The 19,165-nt window shown below is 38.5% G+C and overlaps 2 protein-coding genes across 6 annotated transcripts; one reads left to right on the top strand and one right to left on the bottom strand.

Moving 5' to 3' along the window:
• Positions 1 to 575: 575 nt before the first annotated feature.
• On the top strand, positions 576 to 9,597 carry LOC113668757 (uncharacterized). Its single transcript, XM_027184706.2, has 8 exons — positions 576 to 1,489; positions 3,514 to 3,682; positions 5,021 to 5,276; positions 5,999 to 6,226; positions 6,580 to 6,834; positions 7,229 to 7,414; positions 7,914 to 8,168; positions 8,551 to 9,597. Exons 1-8 carry the CDS (start codon positions 682 to 684, stop codon positions 8,737 to 8,739), a joined length of 2,346 nt encoding a protein of 781 aa, XP_027040507.2. The 5' UTR covers positions 576 to 681; the 3' UTR covers positions 8,740 to 9,597.
• On the bottom strand, positions 8,772 to 18,882 carry LOC113668797 (uncharacterized). 5 transcript variants are annotated; one of them, XM_089209264.1, is made up of 10 exons: positions 18,632 to 18,829; positions 18,460 to 18,542; positions 17,057 to 17,936; positions 15,909 to 16,077; positions 14,997 to 15,252; positions 14,263 to 14,490; positions 12,504 to 12,758; positions 11,181 to 11,366; positions 10,475 to 10,729; positions 8,772 to 10,075 (listed from the first exon to the last, which is right to left on the bottom strand). In XM_089209264.1, exons 3-10 carry the CDS (start codon positions 17,859 to 17,861, stop codon positions 9,890 to 9,892), a joined length of 2,340 nt encoding a protein of 779 aa, XP_089065390.1. In that variant the 5' UTR covers positions 17,862 to 17,936; positions 18,460 to 18,542; positions 18,632 to 18,829; the 3' UTR covers positions 8,772 to 9,889. The 5 variants fall into 5 exon arrangements, with proteins under 5 accessions (XP_089065390.1, XP_089065392.1, XP_089065394.1 ...); XM_089209266.1 differs by having other exon boundaries at positions 18,509 to 18,542; positions 18,632 to 18,814; XM_089209268.1 differs by having other exon boundaries at positions 18,509 to 18,542; positions 18,677 to 18,813.
• Between the last annotated feature and the right edge of the window lie 283 nt (positions 18,883 to 19,165).

The raw sequence follows: 19,165 nt of genomic DNA, 5'->3' as shown, positions 1-19,165 counted from the left end.
AATACCGAGATATCTTTTCAACCAAAAACTCGAATGCAAAAAAAAAATAAATAAATAAAAAAAAAAAAAACAGAAAGTAATTATGAAAAGAAAAAATTGAAACGCCCTGATTTAAGGATGACCGTCTGCTGAGTGAAATTGGAGTAATAAATTATGTTTTGTCTCGTGTACATCGTCACGGATTTTCGGTATAATTTTTTAGCGAGATTTGACGGCGTATCGCTATAGCGGTAATTTTGCCCGTAGACTAGATCCTTCGACAATGATTTTAGTCATAAAGTGCGTCGAGCATTTTATTTCCACAACCGTTAAATTGACCTATCTGAAATGAGTTATTTACTTTTTGTGCTTACACTAGTAGATTAGCTTTTCCAAGCGCTACCTTTAAATGCTAGATTTCCATAAAAGTTAACAAAAAAAGTCAACATCTTTCTATCACAACAAATGACACCGGAGAGACTTATTCACTAATGAAGAAGAAAATGAAGAAAACCGGACGCGATTTTGAGAAAATTGATTGGTTTAAAACCCCATAACAAAATTTTGATTGCACTTTGGCAAGAATTGTTTTTATTTGGGACCACTCAAGCGATTTCCGAAACACGTAAGATTTAACATTTGGCGTTAAAACTTAATGCACTTTTTTGGTGCTGCGGTCTTTTTCCTTCCTTCCACCTTAGGATGGCGCTGTTGTATAAAGAGGTTGGGATTACAAGGCGGCGGACTAGATGTGAATCCGTTGTCGTGGGCGCGTTGATAATCGCTGGGATAGCTTGCCTTATCGCCGGTATTGTTATGATGATACAAGCAAATACGGTGCGGAAGAACAACGAGCCATGTCAAGTTGCAAAAGTTACACGAGCGGTCCTGAGCGGCTGTGAATATTCAAGGGAGGCGCATACTTCGGGACTAGCAAGGTTTTTGCACGAAGCTCAAGAGAGATTTTACGAGTTGTTACCGCATAAAATCGCGTTTAAAAAGGGGGTGATGCCAAATGAAATCCGCCAGCGTTATAAAAGCTACGATTCCACGCCAATGCAGATAAAATTTGTCACAGACGAGATAGCTAAACTGACGAAGAGGCTTGAAGATATGAACCTTCAAGAAAACAAGCTGACACTTCGGGAAAAGCGAGCCAAAGCGCAGCTCTCTCACTGGATGCGGCACATTTTTCCTTACGGTGTCCCCTTCGCTTATGATTATTACTCAGGAGATTGGCTGATGGGACCAAACGTTTTCTGTTGGTCTTCTATCTGTTTCTTGCCAATGGATGTGGGTAGTGCACTGCCCCATTTCCAGCCGTCAACTGTGTCTGAAGTGGAGATAATAAGGAATAAGTTGATGGAAATTAACCAAACATTTACACAGTTTGTGGAGAACATGAGATTAGGCGTGGCTACTGGTATGGTTCGTACGATTGAAGAGTGCAAGGCCGGGCTGGATGGTTTGAGAGGCGCCTTTAGAGAGGTCGATATTGACGGCCCAGCTGGTAAGGAAATAAAGGTCTTATAATCTTACAGCAGTTATTTATTCAACTCAGTGAATAAAAGTGTTATCGATTAATGCAACAATTTTGACCTGCTGTAAGAATTAATGATCAATCCGAGAAGACGAAAATAAGTTCATAGAGTAGCATATCACTGGATGATAATCATATCACCTTTAATATTTTACAAAAATTTTAATCTTTCTTGTCTTGGACCAAATATATGTTTTTGTCCTCTCAAACTGCGTAATTTATTTTAAGATCAAAGCTTAAAGCTATCATTAGGAAACTTTCTCAGATTGAAGTAGTAAAAATATTTAGCGGAAACTTTTTATTCATTCAAAATAGTCCTGGATGTAATGCTGATTTTATTTGTTGAGCTGGAAAACGGGCTCAAACGCAGCAAATTCACCACGCAATACATTTCTTTAAGTCAAGGGCGTCGATTACACCAATAGACATCAGAGCAATGTAATTCTTTCTGTATTCCAACAAAATCGCTAGAGGTTAATTTGCAATTTTCAGACACTCGTGGACATTTCGTATTAGATAAAAAAATGATGTTTTTTAAAATTGAAAATATATTTGCAGATTGCAGCTGTGTTTCAATAACTTTTTCCTTTCTTTGTTTGTAAAGTATTCTGTTATTATGTTTAGAAGCTGTTTTTGCACTGTCAAGGTCTTTGGTGAAAATGTCCCGCCATAACAATATCTCTTGAAGTCACATGGAATTAACTGGATTTCTTTTCAATTCTTCAAACCCCTTGACAATTTTTAGCTTTGAATTAGATGAGGAGACGCCCGTAGTTTTGTTACTTATGAAAACTGATTCACAGCGGAAACAAGAAAAAAATTTCATTAACTTACCATGACTTATTTTGTTGAATAGAGAGGCGAAAAATCTAGACATGAATTGCGGTATAGCCTTATATTATATAAAAGAGAGAATTTCTCCCACGGAGAGAGAAACAAATAAAATTATACGGCCAAGGTTAAATTTCTGAGTTGAAACCTTCGTACATTATATAAGACATCTGTTTTTCTTTTATGATCAATTTGCGGTCTCTTGTCAAAAAAACAATTTATGAAACAAAATAAAACAAGTGAGTAATTCGTAAATTTGTTTCTGTGTAAATATGTTTCAGTCTTGGCATTGTTATGACAAACAATTGGGAAAAAAGGGCTTTTCAGGAAATCAGTCAGAGGAAGAGAGCATATCTGATTGAAATTAACTCTAGGCAGTTTAAAAGCTCTTCATTTCATCGGTTTAGTATTGAGAAGGAAACATGGAAAGCCGCAACCTTTGAGGTATCACTCGTTCGTGAGCCTTCTCGATTGTCTTTAACTGTGATTTTTCAGTGGAGAACACAAAAGTCGTTCAGCGTGTATCATACGTTTAATAACTGAAAGTAAATGTGGAAATGTAAAAGGTTATCTTGTATGTTAACTTCAAAAAATTTTGCCTCGAAATGAAGCAAGCTAAAATTTTGCGGGCAGCGCTTTCAGCTGTGGTTGATCTGTTCCGATCCGTCGGTAAACTTAAGTCGTCGCTGTTCTGTTTCGTTCGTTCAGTGATTTCATGGCCTTAGATTAAAACTCTCTCTTTGAACTTACGTAGAGTTTTTTTAGGTGTGGTCGGTTAGTCTTGATCTGTCGGTATAATTGTTATTCTTTCTTCGGTGTTTATGCCGGTTAAGATAAGATAAGATAACTTATTTTAAGTTGAATAAAACGTTTAGCCGTAGAGGTTGTTTATAAGTTTACTACAACATAAAAAAGATAAAAATGATGCAGTTATAATAACATTACTAATTAGCATATACCACACAGGTGAATAGTGCTTTTGGCGCGCGCTGATTGGTTGTTTCGAAAGTGAATATCAGGTGCTATTCACCTCCGAGCTGCTGACGAAAGGGTTATCGGGCGATATGACTCTCATCTTGCCTGTATTGATGACTTCCGCTAGTTTAGGTTGTCAAGACGTTAGCTGTTGTTACACACATACTCTTTCATCTCGTATCTTCCAGGAATTCTTGATGCGCCATACATGAAAAAAATTCTGGTCAGTGACTTCTTTTCTAAGATGAATTCAAAAGAACTGGAAATTTGGAAAACTAGGCACGGTAAAGCAGTGAATGAGTCTTTAAGGCAGTTTGTCATAGATTATGTTGGTGAGCCGATTCAGCGCACATTGAGGTGAGAAGTAACTTAGAAATATAATATAAATAAATGGACCTATTGACTATTTCTAACGTCTGAATACATTTCGATAGAGTATTATAAAACTTAGCAAACCGAAGTAGTTACAGGGACGGCCAATCTGAACAACGCTTCTTCTAGCGATTCCCACACAAACGTCTTCCTTTTTAGTAAGCGACATCTTTTTCCAATCTCATAGCTAATTGTGTTACTACTACTAACACCGGAGAGCTGATCGTGGGAAAAACAGACAAACCTTGAAAGCATTGTTTGAGTATTACAAGTAGTTTCCTTGAGTATCGTTTAGAAATATGTGCTTCGATGGTCAATGCTTTAAATAAAAAAAGACGGGAGAAGAACGCTGCGCCTAGGCAAGAAAGTGCCTGAAAAAGGTCCTGAAATGGCTGCCTGAGATCCTTGGATGGAGGGATGTTATTATGGATTTGTTCATGTAATTGATGGTATAACAAGGGTCTAACACTTGAACTTATCAGAGAAGCGTATATTGCTTTAAAAAGAAACGAAGAAACGGGCTAACTTTCTAAATAAATTGTGAGACTGCTTAATGGGGTTATGACAATATAATTTGGTTTAATCAACTGAGTTGATGAAGTAAATTGGCAAGCGTAGAAAGCTTTTAAAGCTTCGCTCTGACGAAGGGCTAACGCTCGAAACGTTAGCTTTGGAAACTCTTTAGGATGAACAGTTTACATTTATCAACATGATAAAAACAAATTGTCAGGTTTCAAACGATCCGACTGCTACGTATCAAGAAATGGCCCATTGTTCCGGATCAACATTTCCAAACAATGGTAGTCCTGAGGGACTTTGGCCGAGGGGAAGCGGAAAAGCTCGCAACTGATCGAGAAAATTATCGGAGTGACAATTTTTCTGCACTGGGGGAGTGGTTAGTGTAAATATGCACTAGTGAAATCAATCTCCATCGGTGTACCCAGGGGTAAACTTGACCCTAGTTTAGCGCATCGAGCCAAAGGTTCGCAAATTCAAAAATAATTAAATTTATCCGTATTGCAGTGGCTCATTTAAACCACCTCTCTGTATATGTAAGTCAAGCCGGTTTTTACCAGTCAGTTTTGTCAACGTACAAATATATTTTTTGGTCTTACTACTGGTGTTAAATACAATCGAAAGTGACGGTTTTCTTTGGAGAACCTCGAGGCGATTAAAGACCTTGTTTCTGGCTGGCTGAAGATGTTACTCACAATTCCTCCAACTGACTACTTCAAATTTCCTTGTAACTTTCTTCTGTGCTGGATAACGAATAATATATTAAAATGCATCGCTCTCCGCTTAAATGAAATCGTTTGATTTAAGGTATGTCGAAAAGGAACATTTACTTTACTGCACCCCAAGCAATTTGTCTAGCGGTTTAGCCAGCCTACCCCTTGATTACGTTTATGTCAACGGTACAAAGACAGACCGAAAAACGACCAAGAGGCTGCCCACGGGCGAAAAGCTAGACGGGAAAACCACCTATCTGAAGCTTCTTCAGTACTTCACCACCACTAGTAAAACCCCGGATGAAATATACGACCTTGGCTGGTCAATGATAGATCAAAGTTATCCAGAGGTAAGAAGATAAGTCTTGAAAAATCATTTATTTGGATATGAGTGTTTTTGTTCTTTGCCCTTTAAGTTTTAGAGCGATCCGTCTTAATTGGAGTAAAGAACTGGCCAAGTTTAGCAAATCAACGAACCGAAAAGAACGACCAACATTTACGACGGACCTTAACTCAAAGCTGACTTATACCATTCGTTCGGCAACGAAATCGTCATCAATTTGACTTTGATAACAACTTCGCTGAACTTTCGCCGTAGAAGCTCAATTAAGTTTCGTGCTGATAACAATTTTTTTTGCACCATACTCGGCAAGATTGTCATATAATGCAATCAAAATTTAGATGTGATTTAAACAATGAACTTCTATGAGCGAAAGTAATGAAGAGAATGCTATCAATGCTGACCTTAAGCCATTGGGAATGAAACACAATCGTCGGTTCCACAATTGTGATGGGTTGAGAGAAGATTCTCCGTATTGCATTGCCAAAAGCGCAAAGCATCTCTCTTTGAGTTGGCAAAGGAAAATTATTTGAACCATTGAACCTTGAACCATTGGAATATACAATCATCTGTTCCTCGAATTTGCCGAGTAGAGCAAAACTCTCCGTATTGCATCACTAAAAGTGCACAACATCTCTTCTTACCTTGGCAAAGGAAAGCTATATAATTATATGCAAATTCCTATAATTTAAATCAATGTGACTTTTTTGCCCTTTTTCTCTCTGATTTTAGGTTCTAAGTTTAGCGCAAAGCGTAACCAATGAGAATAACACTCAGAGGGCGAAGGAAAAGTTCATTAATATTCTTAATGGATCGGAAATGTTTTACAATAAGAAAGATATTCCAAGGAATGAATCCAACGCAGTTGCGTATAAGCTGTGCAGTACAGTCTCCGGAGCCAAAAAGCATTGTCCTGTCCGCTGGAATGCTATTCAAAACTGGTTTGCTCATGCGCGAGAGGTCAGTTTGGACCTTGTTTGAAGTAAAATCGTTGAATTAAAAAATTGAAAAATGTTAGATTGCAGTTACCAGAATATATATCATTCCATTGAGAAAACTGTGGTTACTTGTTTTAAGATGACACGTAGATGAAACTAAAAATTTCCATTTAACTTCTATCTCTATGTAATCCGCTGCTACTCATGAACAACTTGACACATATGCTGAATAAGTACCTGTTTCCAATTTTTTCAGATTCCTACACCACAGCCTCATGCAAGAAATTTACGAACATTTAGTGTTATGCTGTAATTTTTGTTGTTGTTGTTGTTGTTGTCAGTCTTTTTAAGGGATCTCATTACCCTTGATTTTAGATTATGGCCACCCTTGATCCAAAAACGATCGACTTATTCCATTTTACCGGTCCTTTCCGGTCCACTCCAAACTGTCCCGTTCAACTCGTCCCAAGCTTCAACCCATCCTCTGCAGCTCCATCTTTCCAAGAGAGTGATTCACAGTGTACAAGGCACTCTACTTACACCATCCCATTCTTCCTACAAAAGCCTGGCCCTAGGAATGAGGAATGGACAATAAACGCACACGAGGCAAGGCCTGGACACTACACACAGGTTAGTCCACCGTAGTGCCTCAAGCGAGGGAATCAATGAAGATCTTGATATATCGGTTTCAAAAGTAACAGAATCAATTAAAGGCCGTTTCCACCTAAAATGACAGTACTTAGAAGTTATTTCTAGACACTGGTAATGTAAAGAAAATCGTTGTTATTCCTGTAAACAGTAAGTTGCTGTGTAGTGTAAAGCTCTGTTTAATTTACTACTTTCATTTAATCTCTCTACCAATCTCAAGCATAGCATGTATCAAGTCACAGTTTCAAAACAGTCTTGCTTTCAGTTTTGGATTTAGCATGTAGTCAAGCTCCCTTACGGGTTCTGTGTTTTTCAGTTGATATAGCTAAAATACTTCCCTCTAACAGTTTTGTTTTTTTTTTTGTTGTAATCCCAGAGTCAAGGATATGTGGAGAATTTTCAAGAAGACTGTTTTGATCCCATTTCATGGATCCAAAAGAACACGTTTTTCTTAGAGTTTTCTGAAGGCTGGGCTCTTTACGCGGAAAATCCGCTGATATCAAATTACACGGACACTTACAAATATGATCCGCTGATCAGATACGGCATGCTCAAATGGCAGGTATATTTACTCACCAAACGCAGCAGAGTTTGAATGCATATTTGATCTCTGTTAGTCCTTAATTAGGGTCACGATATAGATTGTCGAGTGGGTCCTGCATAGCTGATTTTACATGGACAATGCATAAGCTTACAAGACCTGTAGTGGTCAAATGCTTTTTTTTGGTAGCTAAATGTTCGATATATTTGAGGGCGTCACTAAGTCATAAGTTGTCCTGACTTTAAGCCGAAATTTCCATTTCAAGTCACTCATCAAGTCTGCTTTTCGTATTAAGTTTCCTAACCATTTTCCCTCCTACTGATTTAAACTTTCCATTTTGGTGTTTTTCTATTTTATCAAAGAAATATTTGAGGTTTGTTTCACGTTGAGGTGGTACTGTTTGTAGGTTGCAAAACACACGGTTTTGATGGAAATTTATTCCGAGGTCTGATAATATAACGTTTTCCATCCGAAGCTTTTTCGCGAGACCTATCTTATTTCAACTATCTTATTTTACAAGATATGGCGAGCCTTGAGGCTGATCGTAGACACAGGGTTGCATTACAAAGGAAAGTCACGTGACTGGGCTCTAAGACTCTTTGCTGATTACGCTTGGGACACAAGTGACAAAGTTGAGAAGGAGGTGACTCGGTACCAGAGCATTCCCGGCCAAGCTGTCACTTATATGCTCGGACAACTGTCAATCATGGAGCTGAAACAAGAAGCAGAGAAAGCTTTGGGGGAGAAGTTTAATTTGAAGGATTTTCATTTCCAGGTGATTCTAAAGTTTCGCATCGAGTGTTTCAGTTCTTTAATTTTTTTTTAAAGTTATTCTCTTTCATACCTCGTTTAGGGATAATTTTTTAACCCTGCGTTTCGCTGTAAACCAGTTTTGAGTTGCTATTATGACCTCAAATTAACTCCTTCCATCCCTCATTCCTTCTTTTCATTCCTGTTAATTATCATTTTTTGACAAGGAGGCAATGATCGAAACCCTTACGCTTTTGACTTTCCCGAGAAAATACGATAGGATGTTTGCTATATACAAATAGCACCTGCTTTCGGAAAGATCGAATGTAACAGTAGAGGCCGATTCAATATCCAATTTTCCTAATAAACCAAATAATTCCAATAACTTGCTCCCTATATCTCCACAGGTTCTAAGGCATGGACCCTCGCCTTTGAATTATCTTAAAGAGAGCATCTACAAATACATAGCATGCGTGAAGGACGCTGAAAGTCAACCAGATTGTGAAGATTTCTTGCGAGCTCCAAACAACTCTGGAAACGTAAAGACAACACATAATACAGAGCATTTGCCATATCATTCTTTCAAAGTTTTCTAAATTCAGCTCTGATTATGACCCCACAGACGCCGTGAGCATAGCTAAATCAAGTTTATTACTACGTTTTGCGTCTATCTTGTGCATAATTTAAATTACAATTGTAACAAGTGAGCTCGTCGGCGGCTGTTATAAAATCATTCAATCACAAGCGAGAAAGAAGTCTTTTTTTAATTATTTTACATTGCTAATTTTATTCCTATACTATAATTGTATGTTAATTAATTTCCAGTGCAAAATGAGGAGACGTTGTATATCTTCGTTTCCAAGGGAAGTACATAAGATGATAATTATAAAGATGTCATAGAGGATGTTGCGTATATGCAAATTAAGAATTTGTTCATGCTTAGCGTGCGTATATTGAGTCATGGATGCACGCGGGAAGTTTGGAGAGTACGAAAAATGCGTAAGAGTAGTTCGAGCCGAGAGCAACTCTAGCTTTTTGAGTGCTCTCCAAACTTCCCAAGTGCATCCATAACTCGATATACGCACAGCTAAAAGCACGAGCAAATTCTTTTAGAACAGAGCAACAATAAACAAAAAATACTCACGTCATCTTATTTACGCACGGACGTGCGTAAATAAAGATTTTGTTCATAGCGGTCCTGTCCTATATGATAAACAACCTTTTGGCAGAGTTTGAAAAAGTCCTCTAACAATAGTTACTACGAGGAGGTCTACACGGACAATGCAGCACATTACCACGAAGATCGCTTTCATATGCATTACATTACTAATTGTTTTCACTTCAAACTGATCCCAAATTTGTTTACTGTTTGTTTTCGCTTAAACGTTGTTTCGGAAGCTGAAAGGGCTCTAAAGTTGAACTTCTCAGGGGCAATAAAAAGCAAACGATAGAGTCATTTAAGTCCAAAAGCTATCATCTTGCTGGAGCAAGACGTTTTTTTCACATGAATTTTATTCAAGGTGAGGGAAATGAAAACCTGCCCATAAAACAAAAACTAAGGAACTCCCCAGAGTCAGCCCTATGACATTCCGCATACAATTTAAATGATAACTAAAGAGTAAATTTTCTATGTACAGTAACGAACATAGAGCAGTAAATATTTGTTGAATTTGCCAGCTTGGATAACGATGACTAGTTAAAAAACGTAAATAAGATAGCTCACTGTTTGTGCTATTGAAATAAATGTCACATAACCCAGGGGGAAAGCTGCATGTCCGCAAACACAGATCTTCTTTGAGAGCCGTAAAATTTAGATGCTGGCGGCTTCATGACTTCATCGCAGCCCTTTTGTTCTTCGTCTTGTACACAAGAGATGTACTTATTTATCACCTCTTCAAGGTAGGTGAGTGGAGAAGGACCTTGACGGAGAACCTAGAATCAAAGCAGGATTTCGTCAGATACCTACTTGAAAAGTTACGCTACGCGTGTTTTTTTTACGTCCTTAAAAATAAGCCTAGACTTTTTCATGGTCGTCGTTTTAAATATTTGTGATGTTCGTTATCATTAACCTTTCACCTCCCAAGATCTGATCGTTAATTCTCCCCTCTTGCTACTGCATATTACCTTGTTTATTAGCCGTGAGAGTTTAGTGTTAGATCAAAATAACGTCTTCTGCTTGATTATTTTGTGTTTATAGGGTTAAAAGCCTTTTTGCTTTTTGGATAAATCTCACCCCAGAGGTGTTGAATTATTGAGATACTAATTCCATTTTGCCGATTCCTTGATTTCAAAGACGGTTGTCTGCGTTAGTAAATCAAGATGTTATCGAACCTGGTAGTGAAAGTCCTTAATGTTGAACTTCTCATTCAGCGTACTGTTGGCTTTGTCTCGGAATTTCATGATCGCGAGTTGTCCTATCATGTATGTGACGGCTTGTCCCGGAATGCTTTGGTAGCGTGTTACTTCCTTCACGGCTATATCACTGGTGTCCCAGGCGTAGTCTGCAAACAATTTCAGCGCCCAGGCTCGATCCCGTCCCTTCGCGTGAAGCCCCGTGTCCATCATCAGGCGTAATGCTCGCCAGATCTAAACAGAGAGGGAACCAGAACAGAGTTTACTCCTAGTACATCTCAAAAAGCTGGTCAAGCGTTTTATTGATAATCACCAGGTGAAGGCTACAGGGTCCACGGACGGGAGAGAAACTCGGACACGCTCTAAGGTTTCTTGATATGAGCTTGGTCAACTGGGTTAACACAGTTTTCCGGAACCCCTCCTCCATCCAGCAATCTTCTTTTAAGCAAATTATACTGAGATGTACATAACAAGCAAAGGAAAATTTCCCTTAGAAGCAAACCATTTACCATAACTTTCCTTCACTTAAATCTTTTATTCACTGATAGTTAGGTTAAATGACTTAAACTTTAAGAAAAACAGGACATTGTATCTCCTCAATGAGAGCGGTGACTCAAAGGTTGTACCCAGTTGGGACAAACTGCTCTAGTTGACATCTTAAAGTCAGATGACTCTGGGAACTCACCTGCCATTTTAACATGCCATACTTGCTTATTGGATCACTATCATACGCTGTAGTATGTTGGGGAATCAGTGGATTCTCTGTGTAAAGTGCCCAGCCCTCTGAGAAGGTGAGATACAGGGTATTGTCAGCAATCCAGCCAATAGGTCCTTTGCACGAGTCCGAAAACTGTTCGATATAACCTTGCACCTGATACACGCATAAGTAAGTATAAGTATAGAGCATGCGCAATACCGACTGCATAGACGTTCTTTATAGTCTGAGTCGTAGTAACCTTTCTTATTGATTTAAGAACGAGGAAGTGAGACTGGGATGGGGGAAGGGAATAATAAACTTTTTTGGCAAACAGCTGTACCAGTGGTGTGAGAGTTAAGTTTAATCTAGCAACGCACATCATGCTCAATCAATCCAAATCTTAAAGTCCTGTTTAGGATGCTGATGTATCCGAATTTTTATCTCTTTAGACTCTGAGCTGAGACGTCCGGGCGTAGGTTCGATGCACCACCACCAGAGAGTTCGATAGTGGCCAAGGTCATTATGAAGTCTAGCTCTTCTTTGTCCAAAGCTCTCAACCAAACTAATAGCAATGTTTTTCATTCGACTGCCGAATTCAAATTTAGCATTTTTCCTTTCGCCAAAATTGGTTCGAAAAAAAGATGAGCCTAAGTCTCTTTAAGAAAAACCGATAGTCTTTTGACGATAATTTCATTTGAAATTTCGACGAATTGTACTTTCAAAGAAAGTTTTTCTCTAGCTTTCTTTTTATTAAAGGAGATAAGGACAAGCCAGAAAAGACATGCTTAAAATGGTCACGATCTGGTTGGCTATTATGTGAGCCAATCTGATTGGCTCTCAGCAGAGAAATTCATTCACGAATAGCACTAATTTTTTGTTCGATGAGAAAGCAACACTAAAGCAAAACAAGTGATCAGATTTGCAGACTTGTTTACATTAACCGCAATCATGCAGGAAAATGAAAGCCGGCAAAAGAAGCCATTGTGTGGCCAGTTTTGAAATTGTCTTTTTCTGTTTTTTGTTTGGTAGATTAAATATTGCGATTTTTAAATGGATGCGACAAAGTGGCAATTGAAACTTCGTGTCGCGAAATTTGTGCTTTCAAATCGAACACGTGCAGCGTGCTCGTTCGATTTTGAAATTACGCGTATGATTACAGACCAAATTCGCTTTACTCGACTGCACAGGAAAATTTATGTTTTCTCACGCTGGAGGCCATTTGCTAGCTCCCTGGTAATATTACTCTTTTTTCCCGATAAGCCATTGGTTCTGAAACAGTTTATAAAAAGACCCCCTTTGGATTCGACTTACTTGGGTATGGTGCCCAGGCCTCGCTTCGTGTGCTGCCAGCGTGACTGCTTCATATCTGGGCCCAGGCCTCCCAAGAAAGAACGGAATGTTGTAACTGGCAGTCCTGGAGCAATTTTTGTCAGAGCTTTGGTAAAATGGTACACCACTGGATGGATTGAAATCGATGTCAAGTTTGATGGGACAGTTTGGAGTGGAATGGTAAGGGCCGGTAAAATAAAACAGGTCTGCTGTCTCATAATCTAAAGTTGCCATAATCTATGAAAAAATGAAATAAAAATAAAAGTAAACATATATCACTAGGAATTACTCATTAGGCGCTTTTTGTGCCTAGGTTTTGCCTTTTATCAAATGATCAAGTACATGGAAGCTCGTGTATCAGGTACCTACACTGACAAAAGTGTACAATACTTGCGACCAGGGACGGTGTAACTTGTTTCAATGTTTCAGTCCGTATGACAATACACGAGTTTCTACGGGACGGGAGGAGTTGTTTCTTACCAATTGTCGTCCGGTTTACTTCGTCTCTGTTCGTTGTTACGTAGCAGTCGTGTCAGTTTCTGTTGATGTCCAGTACGGGAACGTTAAGTCGTCTAGTTGGCTCGTTTTTTTATAAGATCAAATGCTCCTACTGCCATGCCTCCTACATTGGAGAGGCTGGAAGAAACCTCACCAGAAGAGTAAGTGAACACAAGCGAGCGAAGAGGAAAGGTAATGTCAACAATCACATTGCTGAACATCATCGACTTACGAACCACACTCTATTGACTAGGACTTTGCGCAATGCCTAATCTACAGCACAAACTACTTTCAACGACTTACTCTGAAATCTGGCTTTCTGGCTTAGAAAAGACTCCCTTTGACAGGTGTCAACCACAACCGGCACCTTACAAACGACGCATTTACGACATTAACGTAACATTAAATTCCGTTTTTACACTCGATTGCAAAAACTTTGACAGTTGAAAAGCGTTAGCAATGAACGATAAGACCCAATTGCTTTATGGCTACACATTTCCATAATAACCACAATAAGTTGAACGTGGTTAATGATAGGAGCCATGCATCCACGCTTTCCTGAAAGAAAGGAATTGTCGTAAACAAAGTTTTTCGATTAAAATCAGAGAGTGAAGCACTGATTATGTGATTGTGCGAATATTTCTTACAAAGCCTTTTGGTCTCATTGTTCATGGATCATACTTTATTGGGTGTCATCGTTTCTACAATCGAGTGTATACCAATTAACCCAAGGACAAAGACAAACTTGGAAATTAGTGACCAAAGATAGTCGGTCCAGAAAATTTTTTAGGTTACATGGCGCCTCGGACCATCTTAAAACCATGGTTAGAGTATTTTCTCTTGGATCTCTCGCCTCATATTAACAAGAGGTTACGTATATCGAATGAATAAAGGGGTAAGTTAAGTTTCTAAAGAAACTGAGGTGCTGCGTCGGTGGGAGAGTATAACAGGGTAATTTGGTATTATCAACTGAGTGAATAACGTGAATTGGCTACCGTAAAGAGTTTTAAAGCTGACGTTTCGATCATTAGCCTATCGTCGAGCGTAAGCCCTTCTCTCTGACGAAGGACTGACGCTCTAAATGTCAGGTTTGAAACTCTTTACGGTGGCTAGTTTACGTTATCAACTAAATTGATGACATTAAATTATCCTGTTACGTATGTCGACCTGGTGCACTAAAAATTATTTCTAGCACTTTCAATAAAACTATTTTTTATAGTAATTGTCAAACTTTTTTTCTTACTTCTTTAGCATGGGAAAACCATTTGGTCATGGCAGCAAAACGTATGGGGCAGTATTTCTTTGCATCTTGAACACTGCTGCATACTTTGTGTGCATTTGCATCAGACTCGTTTGCTGGGATGTCACCATCGTTGTAATACTGACTGGACTCTTCAATTAGCCGTTTAAATGTAATCTTTGCTTGTTCTTCGTCAGTAGTTTGAGTGATTTTCTTGGCTACCTCTAAAAGCTGTTGAAGGAAGGAAGAAAAAGAAATAATTTTGGGAAATTTTAATTGAGATTCCACTGGTCTTGCTTCACTACGCCAATGATGGTTGATTTTATATTTTTTATTTTGCAACTGGTACCTTGTAACCTTGAACTTTATAGGTTAGTTGGCTGGAAGGTAAATGAAGGGGTCGACACACTGACCATTTATCTTAACCGTTTTAATCCTGAGTGTGACTGACACATAATTCTTCTTACAGTATCAATACAGTATCAAGCAGCTGAGTGATGAGAATTGCGACAAATGTGAACCAGGGATAATCATCTGATCCAACGCCAAATTCTCAGAACAAACTTTAAATGTATGTACTTTGAAATGTATGGCAGACTAAGTGAAAGGGTTAAGCTTAAGGGTCCAGCATCTGGAAACAAACATTTTCTGGATTATAAGCGCTATTTAGCTTACCAGAAATGATTAGGAATAACATATTGAACAAATTTGTTCATTTTCACCGTTTAAAAGTATACCTCATTGTAAAGTTCATCTCGCATTTTTTCCCCAAGTGTATAAATTTCATCCGGAGTTTGTGAGTTGGTGGTAAAATGAGCCAGTAACTTGATGTAGGAGTTTCTTCCATTGAGCTTCTCTCCACTTGGCAGCTTCTGCGTTGTCTCTTTACTCGTACGAACTCCGTTTTCATAAACGTTAAGAAGTGGTAAACTTCCAAGGCCATAAGAAACACTGTCTGGTGCACAGTGTGGTATTTGATATGTTTCTATAAATCTAGAAAATAGTATTCGATAGAATTACGTGAATACAGGCATGATGGAGGGTTTTGATTTGACATTAGGAGGGAAAGATTTGGCAACTATATATATATAAATATATATATATATAAATAGAGAGGTTAATTTAGAGCATGATTCAAACATCCTCAATCACGTCCACGGCAATTACCCGTCAATATGTCGTGGGTGGTTTCATGCTTTCAGCCTCTACTGAACTGCCCAGGCGTTCGAATCAATTGAAATTACTAAAATAATAATAATGATGATGATGATGATGATGATGATGATGATGATGATGATGATAATAACAACAATAAGAATAACAACAATGATAAAAGTAAAGCCTGTATGCGAGACTGATTATCGCAACTATTGAAAATTACTCTGGTCTCTGTGTCTTGAGGACCCTATATCTGATAATTTTACGCTTAAAAGGGATGCTTTAAACGGGGGTTGAAAAGGTTTCCCTGACAGTTTCCAGACACCCATTTATGTCATTGAATAGTGAGAGGCGTCGGGTCCTCTTGCATTGCCCACTGAGGGAACTGAACCCAAATACGCCGATCACAGCTTAGGCCTGGATCATTAATTTCAGTCTGAATCTGTCCTCACATTTGTCTCCTAAAACTGTTTTTATGAAGACATACATACTTTAACATGTTATCTATGGGCTTTCCAACATACTCCAGAGCGTATTCACGAAGTGAATCACCCACTGATTTGCCATGTTTATCTTTCCACTTTTGCTTTTCATCATTTGTCATGTTCTTGATAAAATCTGCGGCAAGGACCGGCTTTATGAACGACGCTTCGTAAATTCCTGCATCGGCGAAAAATATGTGCGTGCATTAGGTTTCATTATTTCGCTAAAAAATTTTCTGCATTACCAAACCCATTACACACTAACATCAGTTTGTATATTCTCCTTACTGTTCTCTATACATAGCCTAAGATGCTGACGAGGAGAGTTTGTGTAACAATCAAGAGCTTCTTTAATTGGTGATTACTTCTTATATTCTCGTGTCTTTAATGTATAATTCAAGGGTGACATAATAAGGAGGATTAAAAGAAGTCACTGCTGGGGATCGAGGGTTGAGAAATGAATTGGACTTCAGTATAATGTTTCACCTAGTTATTGATGTACCATTCCACTGAGACAGCGTCATTTAATTTGAGAGTTGGATTTTTTGCCGACATCTGTTATTCATGTCATCTTGTTTTGTTTAATTTTCCTCCATGCATGAAATTATTCTGTATCGTGACTAACTAAACACTTTTCCTGCATTATCAAATTTACAAATATCTGCATGTTTACATGGCAATAATGTTCAATCTGTCTCGCGTCAATAAGTTTCCCAAAAGGTCTAGACATGTTGAGAAAAGTGAGCGATGACCCAAGATGAAGAGGCACTGTGATTGAATGGTGCACTTCAAATGTCAGATACTCTTTCAAACACGGAAAAGATAATCGAAACATTAACTACGTTTGAACTTCGTGGAAAGCAAGGAGAGCATTGTTTTCTATAGCAATGTCTTTCAATAGCAAGTGAAAGGATTACTTTCCCTAATTGTTAACTGCATATTTGCTTCACAGTCAAGTGGAGGTCATGCATTTTATTTATTTCAAAAAGATGGTTTCAAATCGGGTCATTGCTGTAAATTTAAATTAAGTTCAAGTATGTTGTTCTCCAAACATCTGTTGAAACACAAACAAAAAACTGAACGAATTGAATTTCAATCATTCGTCTGCTGGGTTAAAACATATTAGTTTTTGTATCATATTTTCAAAGACTTGATACCTGAGGGCCCTTTCAAAGCCACATCTTTGTAGTTGCCTTTCAAGCCATCCAACCCAGCCTTGCATTCCTCGATCGTGCGAACCATTCCAGCATCCACTCCTAACCTCATGTTTTCCACAAATTGATTGAAAGTATTCTCCAGTTCCTTGAATCTGTCTCTTAGTAACTCCACATCGCTTACAGTGGAGGGTTTGAAATGTTTAAAAGCAGCCCCAACCTCGGAAGGAACCATGCAGATAGGGAACCAGCAGAATATATCTGGTCCCATCATCCAATCTCCAACGTAATAGTCATATCCGTACGGTACCATGAAAGGGAATGCATGTTTTGCCCAATGCAATAATTGCGCCAAGCCTCGTTTCTCTCTCAGAGTGAGCTTATCCATACTAATCGGCATCTTCTCGATTTCGTCTGCAATCTTTGCTGCTTCATCGGCAATTAGTTTTATGCTGGCAGGAGTTGGATCGTACGAGCGGTACCTCTTCTTGACTTCCTCCGGCGAAACGTTAGGCTTTCCTGTAATCTTGTTGGGGTATAATTCAAAGTACTTATTTTGTGCTTTCTGAAATAAATCATCGAGACCAGCTCGCTTTGCCTCCTGCGAATAATCGCAGTCGCTTTGCTTGGACGATTCACTCTCATCACTTTTACGGTTTCTTCTCGCCTCTGCAATAAGCGCAATTCCTGCGAAAAAGCAACACAAGCAGAGAATTCCCAGCAAGACGAAAATTATGATCAAACATAGTTTCCGTCGTTTCTTCTTGGACGACTTACGGGAGGCGGTTTCATTCTTTACGAATTCCATGTTCAAATTTTCATGTACGTAGTTTGCAGATGAATTAAAACTTCTTAAATTGGCACAAAAGACATCCTTTGTTACCTAAAGATAACATATGCATTAATTGTTAATCAATTGTGTTGGGTACGTGAAGTAAAACACGCACTCAAAAACACTTAAATAAATCGTGATATTTCAATCTTTTAATATTGAAGATTACCTCTTATATATCGTAGGTTTGAATTCTGTAACCCAGAGTTGTCAGGGTTAATACATTGAATGAAAGTCATACAACCAGTGAAGAGAGATGTTTGCGTTCTTTGTTTTTGTTCCTGACCGCTGCCAGCCTGCTTCACATCATGAATAACAAATTAATTAGAGCAGTCAAAAAATGCTACTTTGACGAACCCAGAAAAAAAAACATTTGCCAACCATTTTGATTAATCTATTGCTCTTGGTGTATAATCATCCGAGGTTGTTTGCTAGATCTTGATTAAAATAATTGATGAGCAATCATCTCTCTCCAGAAGCCACTTGCAGAGCCGGTCTTTGTATTCGGTTTTGAAATTCATTGCCAGTGATGTAATATTCATCATGCGCATGTTTATCCTTAAAAGCTGTTTACCTTATCTCTCGGAGTTGATTTATCGCTTAGGACTGCTTTAAACTCTAACCTTTGTGTTAAGATGAAACCTTTCACTTGAGTTTCTAAAGGAGGGTAAGCAACAATATTAAATGGAGTCCTAAGAACAGCACTCGTTCAATAGACTTAATCAACATGGATAAGAAGGACTGACCTTTAATTTGACTTTGATTTTTTTCCGATCAACATAACATGTTACCTGATTGGTGGGAAGTGCAGAGTGTGGAACACATGCAGTTGCCTTTTACGCAGGCTTAGCGAATCCAAAATAATGTTTTTGATATGTCACTCTTAAGCCGGCGACACATCTGGCGTTTTTTTGTTGTTGTTGATCGCGACAAATTTGATATCCGCGATTGACAAAAATAGCCATCGCCTCACCGGGCACACCTGGCGATTTTTACCAATCACCGCGATCGGCGTATGAAGTCGCCAGTGTGTCGCCGGTTTTATCACTATTAATAAACACATCTTTTACAGGAAGTCTGTTATATAATGACAGAGAGCGACAAATTTTCGACATGTTTATTTTACATCCAATAACAAGTTTTCCATGATCAGGAAGTACAGTAGAAACCTTTGATAACAAAGTGGGGGAAATGAAAAATCCTATAAAGCCACACCGAGGTTATATTCTGGACATCATGTTACATTTGTCTCAACACGTTGTCCCTTTCTTACTATAGAA

The sequence above is a fragment of the Pocillopora damicornis genome, chromosome 6 (assembly GCF_964200805.1).
Source record: "Pocillopora damicornis chromosome 6, jaPocDami1.2, whole genome shotgun sequence".
In the NCBI taxonomy this organism is placed as follows: Eukaryota; Metazoa; Cnidaria; class Anthozoa; order Scleractinia; family Pocilloporidae; genus Pocillopora; species Pocillopora damicornis.
The sequence above is the reverse complement of the archived record's forward strand: the minus strand, read 5'-3'. Positions and strand labels throughout refer to the sequence as shown.